The following is a 21,401-nucleotide window of genomic DNA, read 5'->3' on the forward strand; positions in this document are numbered from 1 at the left end:
GCGGGTCCATATTGTAAAAATGCTTTCCGAAGCAGACGATCGAGCTTGGTACTACCCAGTTCAAAACAGAGGGCGCTTTTTAGCACCATTTCCGCAGTGCCCTCTGGGCAATGCAAGAGCCCCATTTACATTTGCGGTCGGCGTACATTTTTACTTTAAACACATTACAGAAAACTTGAAGTAAGATAATGATTTGAATTTGTTCATTTGGCCACAATTTGGTAATTCAACCTTTCATTTCCAGTCCCACAAGAGTCAAATTAACAGGAGTTGACTGTACAGTTAACTGTACAGTTAAGTTGGTACATGCTCAAAATATGCCCATGTAGGAATTCTGACAACAGCATAAGTTTCGAGATATTCCCTGCTAAAATTAGCAACAAATATTTCAAAACTGGTGATAGTCCCAGGATTCTTGCAAAATGGACACACCTTAAACAGTGATCAGTTTCATCTGCACAAGTTCAACACGAGCACTTATGTCAATATATAAAAAGTTCTGAAATTTAGTTTAAAAATTTTACAGTGTTTACTAAACAATTTCAGATGGCTGCTGCTGCTATGAACATAGGCCAGAGAACAGTTTATCCCTAGTTTCCTGTCTTTAACAATATGAGACAGTATAGTAGCTGGTATGGAGCTGGTAGACAGTATACGTAGTAGCTGAAATGACTGGTACAATGCTTTTATCAAACTCAACACAGGACATCTAATCCTGAGCACACGTAATACCATGGGTTGGAATTGACAAATACACTTCCTGTAGCTTCGTCAGAAGCAGGTTTGAAAGCATCATCAAGCCCCTTTACAAACATGCTATAGGTGCACTAGAGCTTACCACAAGTTCTTGTTCAACATCTTCCTTGTACGTCTCCTCGTCACTTGAGCTGCTAGTCTGGCTGCTGGGTGGGCCACTGTCTCTCCTTACAGCACTGGTGGAAGGGGAAGTGTTTTATCTCAATAAGTGCACCTCAAAAATCCCAGTTGAGAAACTAAAAAATAAACCCAATAGACTTCCCAACATCTGTTACCCAAGTTACGACCCACAACCACCCACATGTAAGTGGCAGCCAATTTTACATGTCCCCTAAGCAAGTACAACAGTGCTCTAAAGGAACACAGTGAAGACAAAAAAGTAAAAATACCAATTTCATGTTGTGGTGTCACCAATGGTAAACTACAGTGCAACTTAAACAGATCCACGTTCTCAATGGCATATAAATATGGGGTGTTTGAACAGTGAAACGTTCTAATCAAGCCGACAAATATTCGAGAAAAACTACCCTTCGTATATAAAATATTCCCAAACGTTAGGCGGATGTCAGGTAAGTCGAGAAGCTTGTAAATGAAAAATAAAGAAAAGCACAAATATATCTGGTACATGATGACGGCAGTAATGAAAAAAAGAAAAAGAAGAGAGATATCTGTCACCCCAGATGTATGTCAATCTGACAACTTATACATCAGAGAGAACTAAGCTACATAATCATGTCCTCACACCCTTCGAAAGCACTAGGAGTCTGTTCACTGTATTTGAGCGCAGCCGTAGCTGGCTGCTCTTAGTGACGGCTCTATGCAGGCTGTGTTGCAGCATGAAAAATTTATTAAATTCTGGGGTATTATGTGCGAAAAGCATGACCTGATTATGAGGCACACTAGAGTGGCGGACACCAGATTAATTTTGACCACCTGATGTCCATTAAGTGCCCCTAAAATTACACAAGGGCTTTTACATTATATCTCCATCGAAATGTGGCCACCATGGCCAGATCTGAACCCACAAACTCAAGTTAAGCAGCCCAACACCATAGCAACTAAGCTACTGGAGTGGGTGTTGCTGCACCTTGGCATCCGCTTTCACCGCCGCAGTCATATCAACTTACGGCTTACTTCCAACATGGAGCTGGTATAATGCATAGTGAGAAACATAAATATGAATTACTGGTTAAAAAAAAAGCTTGTGCATAGATTTTGCTGTCTATCTGAATGAGATATATGCAAGGTAACTTTTATTTTATAATCATTGATCATTATGTTTCAAAGTGAATTCGGGGCTCTTACAGACTGTGTTGCGTTTGCATTTCATACTGACCATGCTGGCATACAAAAACTATTTTAGAACTCCCCGTAACAGCTATGCTGTAAAAAGAACAGCACATGTCACATACATGTAGTATAGCGCAGTGCTTGCTGAAGGAGCTGGGGACAATACTACAGTACCGTGCATAGTTTTGAAGGAATCCTAACATGGCAAGATTGGTCAATAAATTGCTCTGACTAAACAGAGACAGCGAATTCGTAGGCTGCCTAAGGTGAGACATGCTTACTCAATGGCTGGCAACTATAGGGGGTAAGTGATCTCCTCCCATGTGTTTGTTTAGGAAATGGATCGTTTGGGCAACAACTGTGGTTCTCCTGCACCATAATTATTCAGTAGTCTCTGTTTGCCTGTTTTCTCTCTACAGGCTGCAAGAATTGTTGTCTTTTATAGTATTCAAATGAAACGAATATTGGACAACTCTGAATAGTGAATTCTCGACACAAATATTAGTCAACTATCAGACTATTCAATTTGAATTCAAAACTTTCAATATTTACCCACCTATAATATGCAGGGTGTTTCAACTTAAGAAAAAAAATTTGTCGATACCAGATAGCACACCTTTAGTCCATGAGCCGGTCTACTCAAGGAAGCAGACATTACGTGTAAAATAAATTGAAATACTTAATCAACTGATTAGTTAAAACCTTAATTAGTAATTTTTCTTAACTACCTTATGGCACATATTGCAATTTGCAAATTATAGTGGGTGAGACTGCAAGGCATATCGAGTTGAAGAGAATTGCGTGGATGATACCATTTACAACATATGCGCTGTCAAACTTGTGGTAAGAATGCACTGTCGGTCCACTTTCTTAACAAAATGTCTTTTTACACTGAAGCACAAAAGTAACTGGAAAGCCAATGCATTTCTCCACAAAGTTCAGGAATTAACATCTCGAAACGGGTGTCATCCTGAGAATTCATTCTTAGTGGATCTGCCTTGCAAACTCCCCGGATGGAATTTGTAAATTGCAATATTTGCCATAAGGTAATTAGTTAAAAACTTAATTAGTGAATTTTTGTTAATCAGTCCATTACGCGCTCCAATTTTTTGGGTAAATAATGTCCACCTCTTCAAGTAGACCACCTCATGGACTAGAATTGTGCTTCCTGCCACAGGCAATTAAAAAAAATGTTCGAAAGTGTTTGCTGAAACACCCGGTATATAATACATATTGTACGAAAGAGAAGCAGAGCTTTCTGACCACTGGAGCACTGTTTAATTCCACTTCCTTAGTTCATGTCTTCAGCTACTTTTTTTGTCACATGGACCTTCATAAAGCAATGAAGTAAAACTCTTTTTGAAATAACCAAAAACGTGTTAAAATTGGGAGTAAATAATAAAAAAATGCATTAAAATTTTCAAGAAGCTTGAACATATTTATTTGGCATGTGTTGAGAAATTCAAGAACAGTAACATTCACTAGGCAAAAGTGCATTGAATTACAACTATCTTCATTTTACAACTTTCGAAGCATCCTGGAGTGAATCCTCAGGACATGCAACATGACAGAGTAAACCTTACCGTTACATTGAATTCTCCACCAAAAACAATGTCGGAGTGTTTGATTGATTAAATTTAATGACCTGAAGCAACATAGAAACTATAAGAGATGTTTAACTTTTATCAACTGGGTTTCTCTAATAGACAGCCAAAGCATGCTACGCAAGCACTTTTGTATTCTACTCTTATTGGAGCAGAATACAAAAAACTGCAACCAGGAATTGTAAGCAGTGTCCTTATGCTCAGCAGCAGATCATAATTAAAACCCCCAAGCCACTCACTATGTAGATTTTCTGAGGCATCAAAGCAAAAAAGAGAAAGACAATAAAAATTCAGAAACCACAAGGAAAATGACAATATACAGAAATTGCAAGTCAGCATTATCACGCAAATAAGGCAGAACCACAGTAAAGATATGAAAGTATTCATAAATCAGAGTAAAAGGTTAGGCACTACAGTAATTCTGCGGCATACCTTTGAAGTGCTAGACATTGCAAGCTCAACTGTAGCTTACAATGGACCACACTAATTTGCCATATATGCACACAAAATAAACTCCAATACATATCGGGACAGCAGCAGGGTTTTTCTGTTTCCAGAAGGGAGGGAGGAACACTTCAACACCGAGTACTCCATGGTGGTAGGAGGGGGTGCAAGCAGATATTTTGAAGGTTCAGCCACCCCTGAATGCAAAAGTGCAAAGCTGACCTTTCCCGGCCCCTTAACCCATTCAAAGGCCCCTAAGTGCAGGGTACAGCTGTGCACCAGTTATGAACTCCCTGTTCATGACCAACCCCATTGTACAATAATCTGGGGCCAGAAAATGCATAACCAGGCACTAAATGTCCACACTGCATGATACTACACCATGCCCAATGCACATCTTATGATGGCGTGCGTCGGCTACCCCAAACCAGTGCTGGGTGGAAGCAGGAAGATGTATGTGGGAGTGCACACTGCTACATGAATGCATGAAGAGCCAGCAGAGGGCAGATTCAGCAGTGCCCTACAGCAACCTTAAAGTCTAAACACAAATGGAGAAGTGCCCGAGAGGAGAACGTACCATACCACACCTTGGTGCTATGCTTTTTCCAAGTACTTGGTGCTGCCCCTTGTGGTCATGACCACTTTTCATGGGCAGACTTGTGACTAGAAATGGTTGCTTTCATGCTTATGGTACTTCATCTCCAACTAAAACTCACTTTTGTTAGAGCAGCGACGCTCGGGGTGCTCATCATTATGTGCCACTTCGTACAAGTATATATGGAATGCACAGAGCAAATCACATGCAGGAATGGTTTTGTGCAATAAAATGTATGTGCCCAGTAGTTGCACAGCAATGTGCCATTCCTCTCACGACAGAATGTAATAGTGCAGACTATATGACAGGCATGTACACACTGTGCAAACATGTGCTGCTGAAACGTTTTCAGGTTCTGGAAGCAAGTATGAAGGGGAGATTTCCTTCACAGATCCATTTTTGTTACCAGAGCTAATTGGATGAAATTTATGCAGAATATAAAGTTTAAATATATTTTTAAAAGCATTTAGTTCCTTCATATTTTATCTATATATTTTCCTGTGCCCCCAGAAAGTGGAAAAGTATGGTCTCTTGTACAAGTTTAGGGCTTCATATTAAGCCCAGGTGAGCATTACAAAATAGCCTATATTACTCCTAGAGACAATTCATTGCAAGATCTCTTTAAAAATTATTTTATTTTCACTTTATTATTTAAAGAATAAAATCCTTAATATTGACTATATTTAGAGAACAGTGATGATTGTTTTCCTATGTTCCACATAACCAAGACTACTGCATATTACAATAAAGCCTAAAATCTAGCAGTTTACACATCCTTGTGCATGTGCATGCAAAATTTCACCAAGATTGGGCCACACTAAGTGTAAGAACTTTGGTGCACAAGCAGCAAAAAAATGGCCGGATTATAAAAAAAGAAAAGCAAAGTTTAATGTTTCTACGCAGTCGTATTACTAATGAAGATGACCAATTTGCATGAAATTTGCCCAGAATGTAGACTCTCCTCTCAGAAGTGTAAAATTTTGAAATTGTACTTCTGCATAGATGACGTCCTCAGAATCCCTGCAACCTTCTTGTAGAAATTCCTCAAAACTTTTATTGCCATATCTCTACAACAGTGAATGAATCAAATCTTGTCTTTGGGCACAGCAACCAAATCTTGCTGTTGAGACTTGGACGCATTTAGGGTTTTGCAAGTCTCTCAAGACGGTTCTCAAAAAGAAAAATATTGCGTTGAAGTAGGCAGTCTATAGGCAATTAAAAGATATAAATGATGCTAAAAAAATTATGTGCAATGATTTCAGTTAGCAGTTACACTTGCACACTCTTATGCATTACAATTCTGTAGTTTAACCCTTATGGGACAAGCAAAATTTAAAAGAACAATCCAAATGTTCCAACTAAAGTGTTCAACATGCATGGGTTCCCTTTAAGACTTCTAAACGGGATCAAATTATAAGGTATGTTAAATTAACTGATGCATCTATATTAGTAATCCCTTTGGAGTTCCATAAGCTGGCTCAACAGTATTAGGATGCTTTTCATAATATAGTATGCATAGCTTTCATAACTAACTGCTTAGTTCAAGCTGATGTATTAATGCTCAATTTCTTTAAATGGGAAATAAATTAAGTTGCATTTTACAATGCAAGTATATTGCAATAAGGGAGCCCAAAACTAAAACACAAGAATGACAAAGAATTCTAGAAACAAATTGTCCAAACTAAGGCATACTATAATTTCTTTACTATCAATATTTTATGCTTAAGCTCCACAACATATAAAAATGGCAGCAAAATTAGAAAAAATTCAAGCACCATCACTTTAGGAAAACAAAGAACCAAACAATTACAACTGAATTTTATTGAGGAAACAACTGGCTGTCTTGGTCAACATGCATATAATAGACACATCATTACAAACAGCATAAACATTTCAATACATTCACTGGCAACAACCGACCAACACAACTTATTCCAAGAAGAAGCTTCCAATAGAAAACACAAAAAGGTCCACTAAGTACATGGACAAAAATATAATATGTGAAATATGCTCTACCAGAACAAACTTGAGTTAACCTCGACAAGGTCCCAGGTCCATGTGTGTGCTAGTTTCACTGCACAACGAACTTTTCAAGCATAAATGGCTAACCTACTCAAAATTCTTTCATGTAGGACAGTCCATAACTAAGTACAAGCGAACAGGAGGAATAGTAACTTAAAGAAATTGACAGGTTGAACACACTACAGCAAGAAAAGCACACACAAACATGTTACTGAATGTCAGTGATTATTAAAACTGGTACCATTTCTTTCTTCTGTTACAGTATAATATAATGGCATGTGAGCTATCCTGAATTTAACATTAAGATGCAAACCTTGCAAAACACAAAATTCCTAAGGTGATCACTACAATGTTAGGAGTGCTATATGAAGCATTCTGGCTACACTGACTGGTTATAATTTGAAAGGAGAATAAGATAAACCTGCCACAGCCCCCCCCCCCCCTTTTACAACAACTATACAAGCAAAACACATCAACCTGAACTTGTTATTAACGAAGTATTTTGTGTATTTAGTTTATACATCTGTTGCCCACAATACAATACCCTTTCTACTGATCACTCCACGAGCTGGAGCCTCCTTGGATCAGAGATGGCTAACTGGAAGCAGTTTTACGATATATAATGAAGTAGCTCCAAATGAAGAAATGGGGACATGTACATGTGGTCACAAAGGCACTTTTCCTTATAGTAGCCTCCAAATTAACTTCAAATGTGTCTATCCAGCTTAAGCAAGATGAATCTACTAAACAATTCCATGTTTTATGTGCAGTCAAACAAGGGTTTATACTTTTAAGGATATTTCTCTTACTCAATAAGAGCTGTTTTGAATACAATATAGATTTAAGTGGGCTCAACTACTTCGTGTGGGCACACTCTTCTTCAAATTACAATAACGTTTTCAAGGAAGGTATAAACTGTGACTAGTTTCTGTAAACAAGCAGAAACTCCACAACATTAAAAATATGCATATATGTTTTTTTTTTCTTGAACTGCCACCATACTGCAGGTGCATTGCAGGCTGTGATACGAAGACAATCTGCATCAATGCTGGCAGATTAAAAAAAAAGGGGCATCTAATATATTTTGTTTATATGACATTTAGCAGAATAGCAGCAATCACACAATTAACTACTTGCCAATAAATTTCAACCTACAAATTAATACCCAAGAGACACATATTTGCTGTCAACGTATCCAGTACACTTTAAATGCGTAGCTTGCATCTTAGTGCCTCCTCTTCCATGCATATGAAACCTCCAGTTAGCAAGCTAAGCATATAAGTGCACAGTTGATGAACAGCACAACAGCTGAAAGCAGCTGCAACACACATGCAAAATACATAGTAATTTCCTTTCTTAATGCAAACCTCGCAGTTAATCACCACTGAAGTAGCAGCTGTCACATGTAATGTGCAAAATATAAGAAGCTGCTGAAGAAAAACAAGCATATGGGGCTTTAAAAGCCTGACTAGTGATCACATGCCTACTACTACTCCCTTTCTAATACACAACTGCAAGGCAAGAAATGTGATCACACTATTAATGAATAACATTTCAGCAACAAAACACTCACAATGCCCAACTAGAAAAAGTTCTACACTTGTATACAGAATATGAATAGCTTTTGAAAATTTTGGTCTCAAATAATGCCTGCTGAAAGTCACATGGTTCGAAGCATAGCTCTGTGTTGTTAGACAATGTTGAACTTCAAGATACAACCATCTCTGTTCAAATCATTTGATAACAGTTAATGCTAGTGACTTTGTACACCTGATCAAAATCATAAGCCATGTCTACCAAAATTTACACAAAGAAGAGTACAAAAACAAAACAAAAAAATCCACAAGAACATTTCTTGTAAAAGGGTATGATGCAAAAGTGGTCACAAGGGATGGCCAGGCATCAAAGGCTTGTAATGAAGTTGTCAGAGCAGCGCCTCTACTTAATGATATTGGTGCACATTATAAAATACTTATCAAGACGACTACAAATGACACCTGCTGTTTACCACTTCGCCTCAAAGTGTAAGGAGTTACATTATTTCTTAAATTCCTCCTTTTTTTTAACTATTTACTGCTGCAGTCATTCCCAAATGTAAGTAACAAGAGCAATCTTGACATTATATGGAAACTGATTTTTTTTTTGTAGTTTAACATTTTATAAGTAGTGTCACATTGAACAACAAAATTAAGTTAAAAGTACACAGGAAGCAAAGCAAAAAGCAAAAAAAAATGTCCACAACTACGTAATATATGAGTCATAATAAAGGTAATGAGAAAACTACTTTTGCACTATACTCATCTTCAGCTGTACAAGACTGAATGCGTGCTACAAGTGGTGCCATTTTTTGAGCTATCATTGATTGCTATTGGTATAGTAAGATTTCAGTAGTTCTCTACAAGAACTCGAAACTGATAGCCCTCCCCCATGTTTCATTTTGTCAGCATGTGACCAATAAATAAAATTCCAGCCACAGAATCTCGTCGCAGAGCTCATGGTACATAGATGCATGAGTGGGCATTAAAAGCACTAGATCAGTGAATAATTTCAAAGTTGACCAGACAATCTGCACCACAAGCCTAGCAGTGGCCACCACCTGCAGGGGTGATGGACAAGGTCTTGTTGGATGCACAGGGCTCAATTTTGGCTCATTTATGGAACCTGGAGCAACCATAAATGGTACTTGTTACATCTACATATTGAAGAAGCTCCGTTATGCATTGCACAATAAGGATCCTAGACAAAAAGGTATCGTCAGGTGTGACTATATTCACCTTCGGTCTACATGTTTAACCGTGATGGAAACTGACAAAAATGACACATTCTTTCGCACTCACCCTGTAACTTTCACCTGGCATATTCGTATATTTAAACTTACTTTGATTTTCTAAAGAACCAAACCTTACAAGAGATGAAAAAGGATGAGATGCAGCAGTGTGTCACTACCTATATTTCCACAGGAGGGGAATTTTGATTCTTCCAGGATAGTAAGTTAATAAAAAAATAAGACAGAATTTTGGAGAAAGATTACAGTCTCCAGTAGAGCATGGCACACTTTTAAGTAATGCAGCATAGGATTTTCAAATAAACAAAAAAGGAAAAAGAAAGAAAAATCCTTAATGTTGATGCCCAAACAATGCCATCATGAATTGCAGACAAATACGTGGCCAGAGGTCACCTTGAAACAAAACCTTGTGTGCTATGCATCGTAAAAGCCTGATTGGTTTGAAGGTTGTGGTACGGAGAATGTAGTATGGAATGTCTTACTTTGTGCTTGCTTGTACTATACTTTTAATTTCATACGCCAGCTGCTGTATGAGTGTGCCAATTTCTATCATTCTTGTGGGATTCTACAAGCCATAGCCATTAAGAACTTTTTGAAGTGTAGCAATTGGCATTAAGAAAGATCACAGGGACTATGTTGCTATGATGAGAACTTCGTTAAGCTACAAGTGAATTTCAATTGTGTTATATTCAACCATGTACTCTTTCGACTGTACCCTCACATAACCTAGCACAATGTACCACAAAAAGAAGCAAGTAGCCAACGATGTGCACTCACAGCCCCTGCCATGATGCTGCTTCAGTGCACATTTCAGACACTCCTCGGTTATTAGAGAGCATGGTTGGCTCAGGAGACATGTAAGATCCTTGGTTTGATGCAGAGAGCATGTCCATAGTTGCCTACAAAAAAAAAAAAAAAAAAAAGTTACGCTAAACGCAGCTGCCAAAACATGATTACCTCCATTTGATGCACAGCAAGTGTGCTACCTTCCAGAGCAAGTGACATGCACATACAAACAACATTGCCAATTTGAAGACTTGAGAACTGCCAGAGGTACAAGCACCATATAAAAGAATAAGAAAACAGCAGAATGTATGCTTATTCAGCGAATGATGATACACAGCTCACCTTGTCAGTGAAGTCACCCATGTTAGATAAATACTTCTCCAGGAACAACTTGGCAGACTGAAAGACACAAGAAAAACCCCCATTGCTTAAAAGGATCAATTTAGGGGGTGTGCAAATATATAAAAAAAATTCAAATGCGAAATTCAATTAACAGAATTTCATACGTACAACATTTCACTAAATAGAGTTAAACCTCTATTTATTGAAGTTGTGAAAATCAGCACTTCCCCTTCGTTACACTGACTTTCTTTTTTTCATATAAAATTTCATTACTTCTAAATACCATCAAACTTTAACATAACAAAATTTCCTGTATAACAAGGTATTCAACTTTTCATAACCTCTTGTTTTTATAACAGGGGTGCTCAAGCATGTTGGTCCCAAGGAACCCTGCCAAGCTCAATGAAGTGCCAACCCCTCCCCCCTAATAGAGAGGCTGGGTATAGCGTGCAACATGTTTGGGGCCAATGGTGGTGTTGGGCAGGCTACTTTGATGGCAATGTACAAACCATGTGGTCGAAACTGGGTGCAATCCTTATGAGCCAAGACAAGACAAGACAGCATCACAACCAAGGCATGCGGAAAAAGGATGAGTTCTCCGTGCTTATCACACGGGACAACTTATTGCCTTTCATCACAAGAGGTCTTAGAACTTTGAACACAGTGAAACATCATTATAGTGGATTTTATGGGACAGAAAAATATGTCCGAATTAACCGAATGCCGAATCAAGGGTATCAAGAAAACAATAAACAACGCTTACTACAACACATTTTTACTTACTGAATGAATAAGCAAATCCTGTTTCTAATTGCCCAAGAGCAGTGCGGAAGCTACAATTCTCATTGCCTCGCGACTGATTAGCGCTCGCAGAAACGAAGGCCTCGCGACTTCCTTCGCAGCACGGCCACGGTGCGTGTCATCATCTGAGACACGCTTTTCAATACCGCGAGCACATCTCGATTATTTTGTTGCCAGTGGGCTGGTCACCAACAAATCGTCTGTCCATCATGACGTAGCAGGTGCTCTTCCTCTTCGAGAGCTTTGCACCGAGTGAAAGCGAAACTACTGTTTGCTGCAACTGCTGCGGATGAAATCGCAGCCGCTATCAACACGATCACGGAGGGCGACTTTGCGGTTTTGAAGGCAGGCAGCTGACGCACGCGCCAAGTCAAAATGAAACTACCGTTTGTTGCCACAAATGCAGACGAAACTGAAGTCGCTATCAACGCAGTCATGGATGGTGACTACGCAGTTTTGAAGGCAGGCAGCCGATGCGCGCCCAGAGTCAAAACGAAACTACTGTTTGCCGCAACCGCTGCGGACAAAACCACGGTGGTTATTGCCACGATCATGGATGGCGACTATGCAGTTATGAAGGCACACAGCCAGCCGCCAACGCGGATTTATGCGCGGCTATAAACGCAAGAATAAAGGCTGTAGGGCACAATTAGGCACGAAGCATTCGGGCGTTGCTGTCAGTCCCGGATTACGTACGATTTCTGCTGATGACTATGGCAATACGGACTCTGCCGCTTCGTTTCGGCTGGATGCTAATGCCATTTTTGCTATTTCACCATGCATTTGAGGTGCTGCGAGTGCGTCGAGCTACCGCACTAGAGCCTGCTGGGTTGTGCCGTGCCGTGCATTTTATTTTTAATCCTTCGACGTATACGTCAGCGTGCACGCTAGTCTGTCTGCAACCGGAAGCTGTGTGCAAACGGCAGAAATGCGTGTGGTTCACTGTCTTAGCCACTTGGCGAGTGGGGAAGCAGGGAAAATTTATCGGCGGCTTGCGGGACCCTGAGTAGGGGCCTGTGGAACCCACTTTAGAACACAGTCCATAGAACATGTATATAATGAAGCGCGTTGGTACGCGATTTCAATATAACGAAATTTCACTGCTGCCGCAAAGGAATGCCGAGACAATAAATGGAAAATTCGGCGGATGCAGATGGTCAAATTATGGAATTACAAGCGGCTGCTTGCAAATGCACCTGATATCGCGCGCCGCGCCAGAAGAAGGACACTGAAGTGTGCTTTAGGTGCGAGTGAAAGTATGCGAAGGTGACAAAAGAAATGGCTTCACGAGTGCCGCCTTCCCGCATGAGCAAAGGGAAAGAGGAGGAGGGGAGCTTGCTCGCGGTAACGCGATCAAACACCCACAAGGGGGTGGAGTGGGGCGTAAGTCGGCACGCGTCTTGATTTCTGGCGTGTGCCTCGGCTACACCACCCAGAGAGCACAAGGCCTTTTCACCCTGATCCAATCTCATGGGGATGCTGCCGAGCATACAACAGTGATTTTGACGTCACCGCTTTCATCATGCCAGCCTTGTCAATGGAAATTTCGGGCCAGGTGGCGTGACGTCATAAATCGGAGTAAACAGGCCTTGTGCTATCTAGGTGGCGTTTGTCTCAGCTGTGGCTGCACATGGCTGTAAGCGCGGCTGAGCGCATACGCACCCACGCACCCTGCTTTAGAGGTAATCTGCTGCGTGTGAAAAGAGTGGGCGAGCCGAGACAGCGTGGCATCATGTGTGCTGTTTTCCTGTGCGTTTAGCATTAGAGGTTGCGTAATCTCGAGTTTCAGTAACCCGTTGGAGCGAGAGGCAGACGAAGAATTTACTCCCTGCTGCCGGCGCTGTTCATGATAGCGTCATCCTAGTGCAGGAAACACTATCAGCCACGGGGGCGGAGTAGACGCGAAAGCATAACTGGCTTCGCTTAATTCGTACCACCGATGTGAAGATAGTGTGGACGTGACATGAAACTGCACCATTCGTCGCAGACTCCCAAATTAATCAAAATGAATTGTTTTCTCACTTCAATGTTGCTTTTTTTCGATTGCCTGATAATTTGTATAATTCCACAGCCCTATTCCTTGTAAGAAAAATCTATCGGCACCTTTACTTATTGCATGAAAGGTAGAATTTCAATACAACAAAATTTCGATATAACAAATTGCAGATTTTACAGACTTCGTTATATCAAGGTTTGACTGTTATTCTTATACAGGCTTCTCTCCAGACATTTCTGAGGGGTGGATATCTTGCGATTGAAAGAGAAGGGGGGTTCCACATGCAACTAAGCATCTTTTTGACTTGAAATGTGTTTCAGTTCGGTCTAGGTGTCACTTGCTAAAACCATATTCAACGAAAACATGTTATACTATTATCGCTTATATCGTTGCAACCATATTCCCCATGTGCGTTACTTTGGTATCATCGTGCAGAGGAAAGAAGCCATCATTCGATCATGCATGTGATGCATGCCCAGATGGCACAGTTCTCACACCATGGTGATGCAATCTGAGCTAAATTTAGCCTTGCACTCGGCATTCCCAGAGCCATAGGTTGGCAGTACTTTTGTCAATACGAGTGGGATTGGTCACACTTGAGAGAGTTCATCAAGCCATAGCAAGTATAATGCATGAAACTAATACCTTTGCTCATTAAGAGTTGTAAGTGCAAAATTTTTTGCAGATTTTTCATGCTTGATCAATTATGGCACCCCTGCCTGTTCAGCATGTAGGGTCCAGAAATGGTGTGGAGAAACTCGGGCCCCAAGACGGAGAGATGCCATTTTGTGCCCACCGCCTTTGACGACGCGGGTAATAGGGAGCAAGCACAATTGCAAGATTAGACTGTAGGACCCCCACTAGCTGTATGATAAGTTAAGCGTGTAAGCTTTCTAATGTGTGAATATATGCCATGAGTGTTACTTTCTTATTGCTGTGTAGAGGAAAGAAGCCATTACGCAATCATGCATGAGTCACGTGTGCAGATGGCGCCGTTGTTGTGCCATGCATTAGGGTGCCTTGATGTCCCTCTTGCCTGCTGCTCCGTACAGGGTGGAGGCAACCGTGGCTTCTACTACGGTGTTGGGCACACAAATGGCGGACGCCGTAGAGACGTGTTGCCAGCGCTTGTGTGCCCAATGCTGTAGTGGACACCACAGTTGTCTCCACCCTGTACGGAGCAGCAGGCGAGAAGGACATCAAGGCACCCTAATGCATGGCACAACCGAATATAAATTTAGCCTCACATGCAGCATTCAGAGGCATAGGCTTGGCAGTACGCTTGCTGATCTAAGCAGGAATCATTGCATCCGAGAGAGCTGAGGATGCTATAGTAGGTATAACTTATCGAACTCTACCTGGTGCTCATTGAGAGTTAAAGGCAACAAGAGTACAATTTGATGCAGAAATTTCACACTTGCTCGGCAATGGTGCCCCTGCATACGACACGTAGGGTCCAGAAATGATGTGAAGAGTTTCGAGCAGCAAGATAGAGGGATACCCAGCCCCTTTGACTAAGCTAGAATGTGTCGGTTTCCATAGGGAGCACAAGCGCATGAGATTGAGGCAAGTACAGGAGCCCCAACCATCTATGATTGCGGCGGGCTCAAGCGGAGCAGGTCAGTCTCGAGTGCCACTAGTAGGGGGGTTCTTTGTACCCTTGTGCCCCCAAACACACTCTGCAAAACAAATAGGCAGCAAGCATGATTGCAAAATTATACCTTACGACACCAACTAGCTGTAACATAACTATGGAAGCTTTTGAATGCATGAATAAATGTAACTTGTCTATTTGGTTACATCATTTCTGTACCCTAGTACCCATACATCCTCTGTAGCACACACAAGATGTTTTATTGTGGCTGGGTCCCTGATAAAGCCTGCCCACTTTTTATTTTAGTCCTGAAAACTCAAGCTCAACTCAGTTGATGGCTAAAAAGAGGCAAAAATGACTCTGAATCACTCTTCTTTACTACAACAAAAAGAATGAGTTCAGAAATCAATATGAGTGTGACTTTTATTTTGTTATAAGAACGAGACACATTATTGGGATGACCATACATGGGACTTAAAACAGGCTCAATTTTCTCAAATAAATAAAATAATGCAACATGTTTTTGCAGTACTAAATTTTACTAGTCCTTGGTGGGTATTCTGTAAAATTTTCATAAAGATGGGTGATGATTACGTTTTTTAATACGTCTCTAAAATGTTCAAATTTTTCCCGTTTTTACAAATTTGGCCTGTTGGGGATTTTATAACGAAATAAATATGTGGTGTAGTTGAATACTCCTATTTTCTTTTAGTTTGCGAGAAAGATTTGAAGAATTGTTGGGAATATTTTTCAGCTTCATCATCTGCTCGTGAGCAGACTACTGTCGAATTTCGATATAATTAAGAGTTACTTACAGTGAAAAACTTTGTTAAATTGTTAATTTTGTTAATTTGGGGTTTTAAAGTTTCAACATTAAAAACACTTCACAACCTCCCAGAGCATTCCTGGTGGAGAGTATCTTGTTAGTAAGCAGTTACAAACAACTTGGATGAAGACTGGGCCATAATAGCCGGGTTATGAGTGCCAGCACGTGTGGTGCAGATTGCGCCGAGAGCAATACATCGATGTGGTTAAAGCATCCAAAATTTGCGGGTTTTGTGTCGAGCGGGGCCTTAAACCTCAGACACCATAGCTAACTGTGCTTAGTGCCCCACAGCCGGCACCCACAAATGAAAAACAGTATAAAAAGATTCGGATATTTGTCCTGAGCGAAAATAAAAGAGAAAAGAAAAACAGAAAAGTCACAGTTTTGGCAGAAAGAAGAGCATTGATGGTGATAGCAAAGAGATAAATGCACGAAGTAAGGTTCGTAGTTTATTGGTGTCACACGTGCTCATGCAAATGAAGGGCCCCTCACCAGGCCACATGGCAAATTTTGGTCATACACTGGAGCTTGTTATGCGCCCTCTTGGGAATGTTCTACCAAAAGAATGTGGCTACTATCCATCGGTCAAGCTGGTGCAGGACAAAGCCGGTCCACATCACATAGCATCGCCTGACTCGAGCATATGAGTGCGAATGAACTCAAGCCCCGTTGTGGACAAAGAAAACGCTGCGCATATGCACTACAGTTGCATGTAGCTGCAGTCTGCTACGTAGCTTAGATACCATGGCCACCATGGGCTGCCGTGACGAGTCCGCTGGCTGAGCACATACGGCTCGCTGAGGACAACCGTATCTGGCTTACGTTTGGTGCGTCGTAGATGCCAAAATCTGTAGTAGTGGCACCTACGTGAACTGCGTGCCATGATGACCATAGAGTTTCTAAATAAATACCCTAGAGGGAAATGTGGTGCTAGTGTCTACGGGGGCTTTCATGAGCGTTGCCTCAACCTACATGGGAATGATGGGAAGTACAGGCTTCGGATTGACTTCGATCTTTAGACTAGTGGCGTTTGCTTGCGGCGCAGTAAACGAAGCTATGATCAAATATGATCGCGTAAAATCTAATTTTATATCCTAAATATGTTACATAATGTACAACACGTTACATAAACTCTGTATGACTTTGAAACTGACGCACGTTTTACTATGGTTTATCACCAGGACACACCAGGGTATGCATTCTTGTGTGATTCTGTTCCTGATTTAACACCAGAGAATAATCATTTATTTATTTTTACAACAGCAATAACAACCGGGCATGTACTTATATAAAAATACTCATCAAGTATTTATGAAAATAAAACTGTTGTATTGTGAGAAAGTGTTGCGCCCTTGAGAGGAATTCCAGAAGAGTCGTCTGCTACGATGCCTGCTCGCTGCAAACGCGAGACTTTTCTCGCAGACAGGCACTTGCGAACTCTCTCGCTCTTTCGAAAGGCTGCGTCGGCTGTCACGATTGCTGAACGTCTTCAAGTACTTTTAAACACATGCGCTGCAGTGCTAGCTAAGACGCTTGTGGCCTCCTACGAGTATGCTTCATTATATTTTATATTGACGTACCGCTTCTGAAGCGTTATGGGGTGGCTTTGCACTTACCTATTTTGTGACACTAGACTACAGCCAGGAAGCAGCAACCTTTCCTACCACAAGTAAGTTTGTGTTCTCAAAGTCCTGAAACACGCATTTCAATGAGCACATAAATGAGCAATGCATAATGAACCCCTAAATAAAATTTGATTGTCAAGCCACTAGAAGTACAACTGTCTATGTCTTGTATCAGTAGTACCTTCTTTTTCCTATTCTGAAGTTTCATAAAGCACGTAACACTACAACGCCAACCTACCAAACTTAACAAACCAAAGTCCAAATGGTCAAACCATGTTCTTTCAACCTTTACGATGCCGTCGCTTTCTCGTCAGGGCTTCAACACCACACAAACATCATCCCAGCCGCTGGCCCCATTGCCACTTCGAGCAACAGAACAAACGCGGAGAGCTTTGCGTTGCACTGTCCCAATGCAGGTTATAGCAATTGCTCTGAGAACGAAACCAAAATTGCCAAAGAATACTTGTAAACTAGTTCGCCAGTCAACAGAATGCCAATCTGTAGCCTGTACTTCCCATCATTCCCATGATGGTTGAACGATCGCAGCGCCAGATTTCCCTCTAATTATACTACTAATATGAAACATACAAGATGATGGCGACATTCAGTAGGCGGAGCAAAGTGGGCACACTCCGCTCCGACGTAGCCTTTGCAGTGCAAGGCAATGAAGGAGCAGGAGCACTGCTAAGGGGATGTTTGATTGCCGATAAACTTCCCTTCTGCTGAATGCATTGAAGTACTTTCTTGTGGCAAAGTATCTCTGAAATAGCCTGTTTTAACTGCAAATGCATTTCTACCCTTCCAATAAAGAGCGGTTCAGGGCTCCTTTAATGCAACTTCCTGTTCCAGCACCCTGCCACTTGTCTTACTATGCTGTGGGCACTAGGGCTTGTGCAGTTTTACATGCTTGTTGCTTTCAGCAGCTGGTAGAGCAATTTAATAAGTGGCAGGTGACTTAACACTACTAAGATAGAACTTTGGCATACACTAATGGTAAAGATTTTATTAGCATACATAGCAGCAAATGTTTTACAAGTTCTATAGTGCGAAGCACAAACTAACATTACCTTAACGCTATCCTAATTATAGTTTTCAATGCACAGAGCACAACGAAGAATGCATAGCATATAAAACTTGTCACGGTGCTAGAAACAGATTGCAAACAGAGCAAAATTGAAAGAGTAACTCACCTTAACCAGGACAGCCTTGTGTCCACTGATTCGAATGGTTTCTCTGCCTACAGTGATGGTGGTGGTGTATTCCCCCACACTAGCATCACCCATGCTGTAACTGTGCACCAGGGAAGGCTTCTGGCAGGACTCTTTAGCCCCCACGCCATAATTGTTGGATGCCTCATCTCCCATTTCCTGCCAAATAAGAAGGCCATCTTTATAGTATTTGCCCTAGCTGTGAGAAATACCATATGCTTACCCGAACTGGAGATGCGTTGCGTCGAATAGTATCTTCGATCAGCTCTTTAGCTCGCCTAATCATAAGGAAAAAAGAAACAAAACAAACAAATCAGAACTTACATGAATTCACAAAGGCCACATAGAAATATTCATCAATAAGAGCTGCAAAGAGGTGAAAAATTAATTTATGACAGTGAATATAGCAGTATGGTTACACTTTCTCTTCACTAAAAGATTGGTTGCTCTAAATGCTGTAAACTAACTGGAAGGCATAAACACTTTGCACTCCAAACTTGAGAATGGCAATAAACATCCATTTACATAAAATACTATACATGAAAAGGTTACCGACAAGCAGAAAAAGTACTGGAGCACTATCATGACAGAAAAATTGGTTTTAAAGGGGCCCCGCAAGTCATGTTAACAACGCTACATGGCATTACACTTCATGAATATCCTCCAGCAAAGTGTCTGAACATCTTGAATACCAATAGAGTTAATGTCAAATCGAAGATTACCCTTCAAGCACTCCATTGCGCTTCTACTCCTTCCACAACACGCACACTAGAAGCTACAAAAAGGTGTGTGGGCATTGACCTTGGTGTTTCACCCACAATGTAATCAGAAATCTGACTAAGTAAGGTAGAGTGCATTGTCTCCATCAGATGCATTGTCTCCGTTTAAAATTTATAAATAGCATTCAACAAGAGATAAAAAAACTGAAAGAAAATGCAGTTTGTCTAATTTTACTGTATTTTCCTACAAAAGAACTCACTTGAAGAACTCCCCCCACTATGCTGGGTCTACTTACAGAAATAAGTGCCTTCATCGTGCAAGCCCCTGTCTGACTCAAAGCAGGTGGTAGCCACTATACAAAGTATATGACCTTGGATGTTGCCAGCATAACTTAGAATCCGACACACGTCACCCCCTTCATCGTAAGCAACTGCGTCTCTCTTGGCATAGAACAAGTGCTGAGGTTTCTTTGAGGGGAATCTAGCAACCGAGGTTGATTCAAGGTTTGCTTTTTGATCTTAAAAAAGTACCTGGGAGCAGCCATTGCTTCGCACAACAATAGGCAGTGTGCACCAACTGTAGGAGTTGAGTTAATGTATATGGCTCCCTTTAGGAAGTCAGAGTTATGCCAAGGTCCGCCATTTAGAGTTTTTTTTTTTTCCTCACTTTCTTGTCGTTCTTTAATATGGAAGTACAAGTTGACCGGTCACCTCACTTTCACGAGCCCGAATTTTACGCTTGCCATACTCAGTATCTAACGATTACTGAAAATGCAGCATGCGACAAACATAAATGGCGCATGGTGGCAATGCTTGTGAACCTTTCCAATTTCTATTCAAAGTTTCACATATAATGGTTGGCTTCTCATGATATGACATACAAGACTAAGTTTTCATAAATTAGCTCCTATTCTTATTACGCATGGATCACGGCTCGCAACAGCTGAAAGACGTGAATGCATGTGTTCAAAAAACAGCACTGTCCCGTCCAACATTCTTTGTGTTTAAGAAGTACGAAAGCTGAATACTATCAAGGTGAATGGTGCGAGGAAATGCATGCACTCATTATTTGCATTGCCCTGCACCACTATGTTTATTCTCACGATTCCAGTGTAGCTCCCTTATCGCATTTTACACATCCCCGACAAATTTAGCCGCGTTATGAATTTAATCTAGCAGACATGTGCACTGACTAAGGCTGCATCGAAGAGGAATCAACAAGAATAACAACAGCGTCTATGTCGATTGCGATTGGTTGGCCAGGTCCTGCTAAATGTTGGCGTCACTTTCGAAGTGTTGGCTATCGAATCCCGGCCACGGCGGCCACATTTCGATGGGGGCGAAATGTGAAAACACCCGTGTGCTTAGATTTAGGTGCACGTTAAAGAACCCCAGGTGGTCAAAATTTCCAGAGTCCTTCACTACAGCGTGCCTCATAATCAGAAAGTGGTTTTGGCACGTAAAACCCCATAATTTAAGTGTTGGCCTCTCCGTAATGCAGTGCAGCCCGTTTTGACCACATGATGGAGCTCGGGCAATAGCGGCGCTGGAATTACTGGAGGCGCTGAGAAACAGTGGCACCAACTCCGGCTCCCTAAAGGGAGCCATATACAGTAACTTTATGTAAGAGCACCACTGAAAGTCGCCTAGTGGTAGATATCAAAATCGCAGACGGCTGTCCTGCCTGTGCTCCAAGGATGGCAAATGCACAGGGCTGCAATTTTCCCTTTGTGAGCTTGAAGAAAAATTATCCTTTGGCAACAGTGTCCACATAGAAAGCTTACTCTATGAGAGTGGACATGCTTCAGACTGATTTGAGATGGCCCAGCTTGCTTTCCCCAGATAGGCATAACAGAGTGTCTGGCTATGAATGAATGGGCTGCTTCACGTATCTTGCTGTTGAACAGCACTGATTTGCTCGCATTATTTAGTTACAGTGACGAGTTTGCTATAGCACATGTTGAATCTATGGATCCAAAAAAGAGGCAGCAGCTGTGCATTAGACACA

General features: G+C 41.2%; 1 protein-coding gene across 7 annotated transcripts in view; it reads right to left on the bottom strand.

The window, feature by feature from the left end:
* Positions 1–21,401, bottom strand: part of LOC142563869 (eukaryotic translation initiation factor 4E-binding protein Mextli-like) — a 96,286-nt gene that overhangs the window by 30,713 nt on the left and 44,172 nt on the right. For all 7 annotated transcript variants that reach the window (XM_075674587.1, XM_075674551.1, XM_075674578.1 and 4 more), the window contains 5 exons: positions 18,898–18,952; positions 18,657–18,833; positions 10,625–10,681; positions 10,274–10,395; positions 839–932 (listed from right to left, as the gene is read on the bottom strand). In XM_075674587.1, coding sequence (XP_075530702.1) covers positions 839–932; positions 10,274–10,395; positions 10,625–10,681; positions 18,657–18,833; positions 18,898–18,952 — 505 coding nt within the window. The remainder of the gene's footprint in view (positions 1–838; positions 933–10,273; positions 10,396–10,624; positions 10,682–18,656; positions 18,834–18,897; positions 18,953–21,401) is intronic.

The sequence above is a fragment of the Dermacentor variabilis genome, chromosome 1 (genome assembly GCF_050947875.1).
Source record: "Dermacentor variabilis isolate Ectoservices chromosome 1, ASM5094787v1, whole genome shotgun sequence".
Classification (NCBI taxonomy): domain Eukaryota; kingdom Metazoa; phylum Arthropoda; class Arachnida; order Ixodida; family Ixodidae; genus Dermacentor; species Dermacentor variabilis.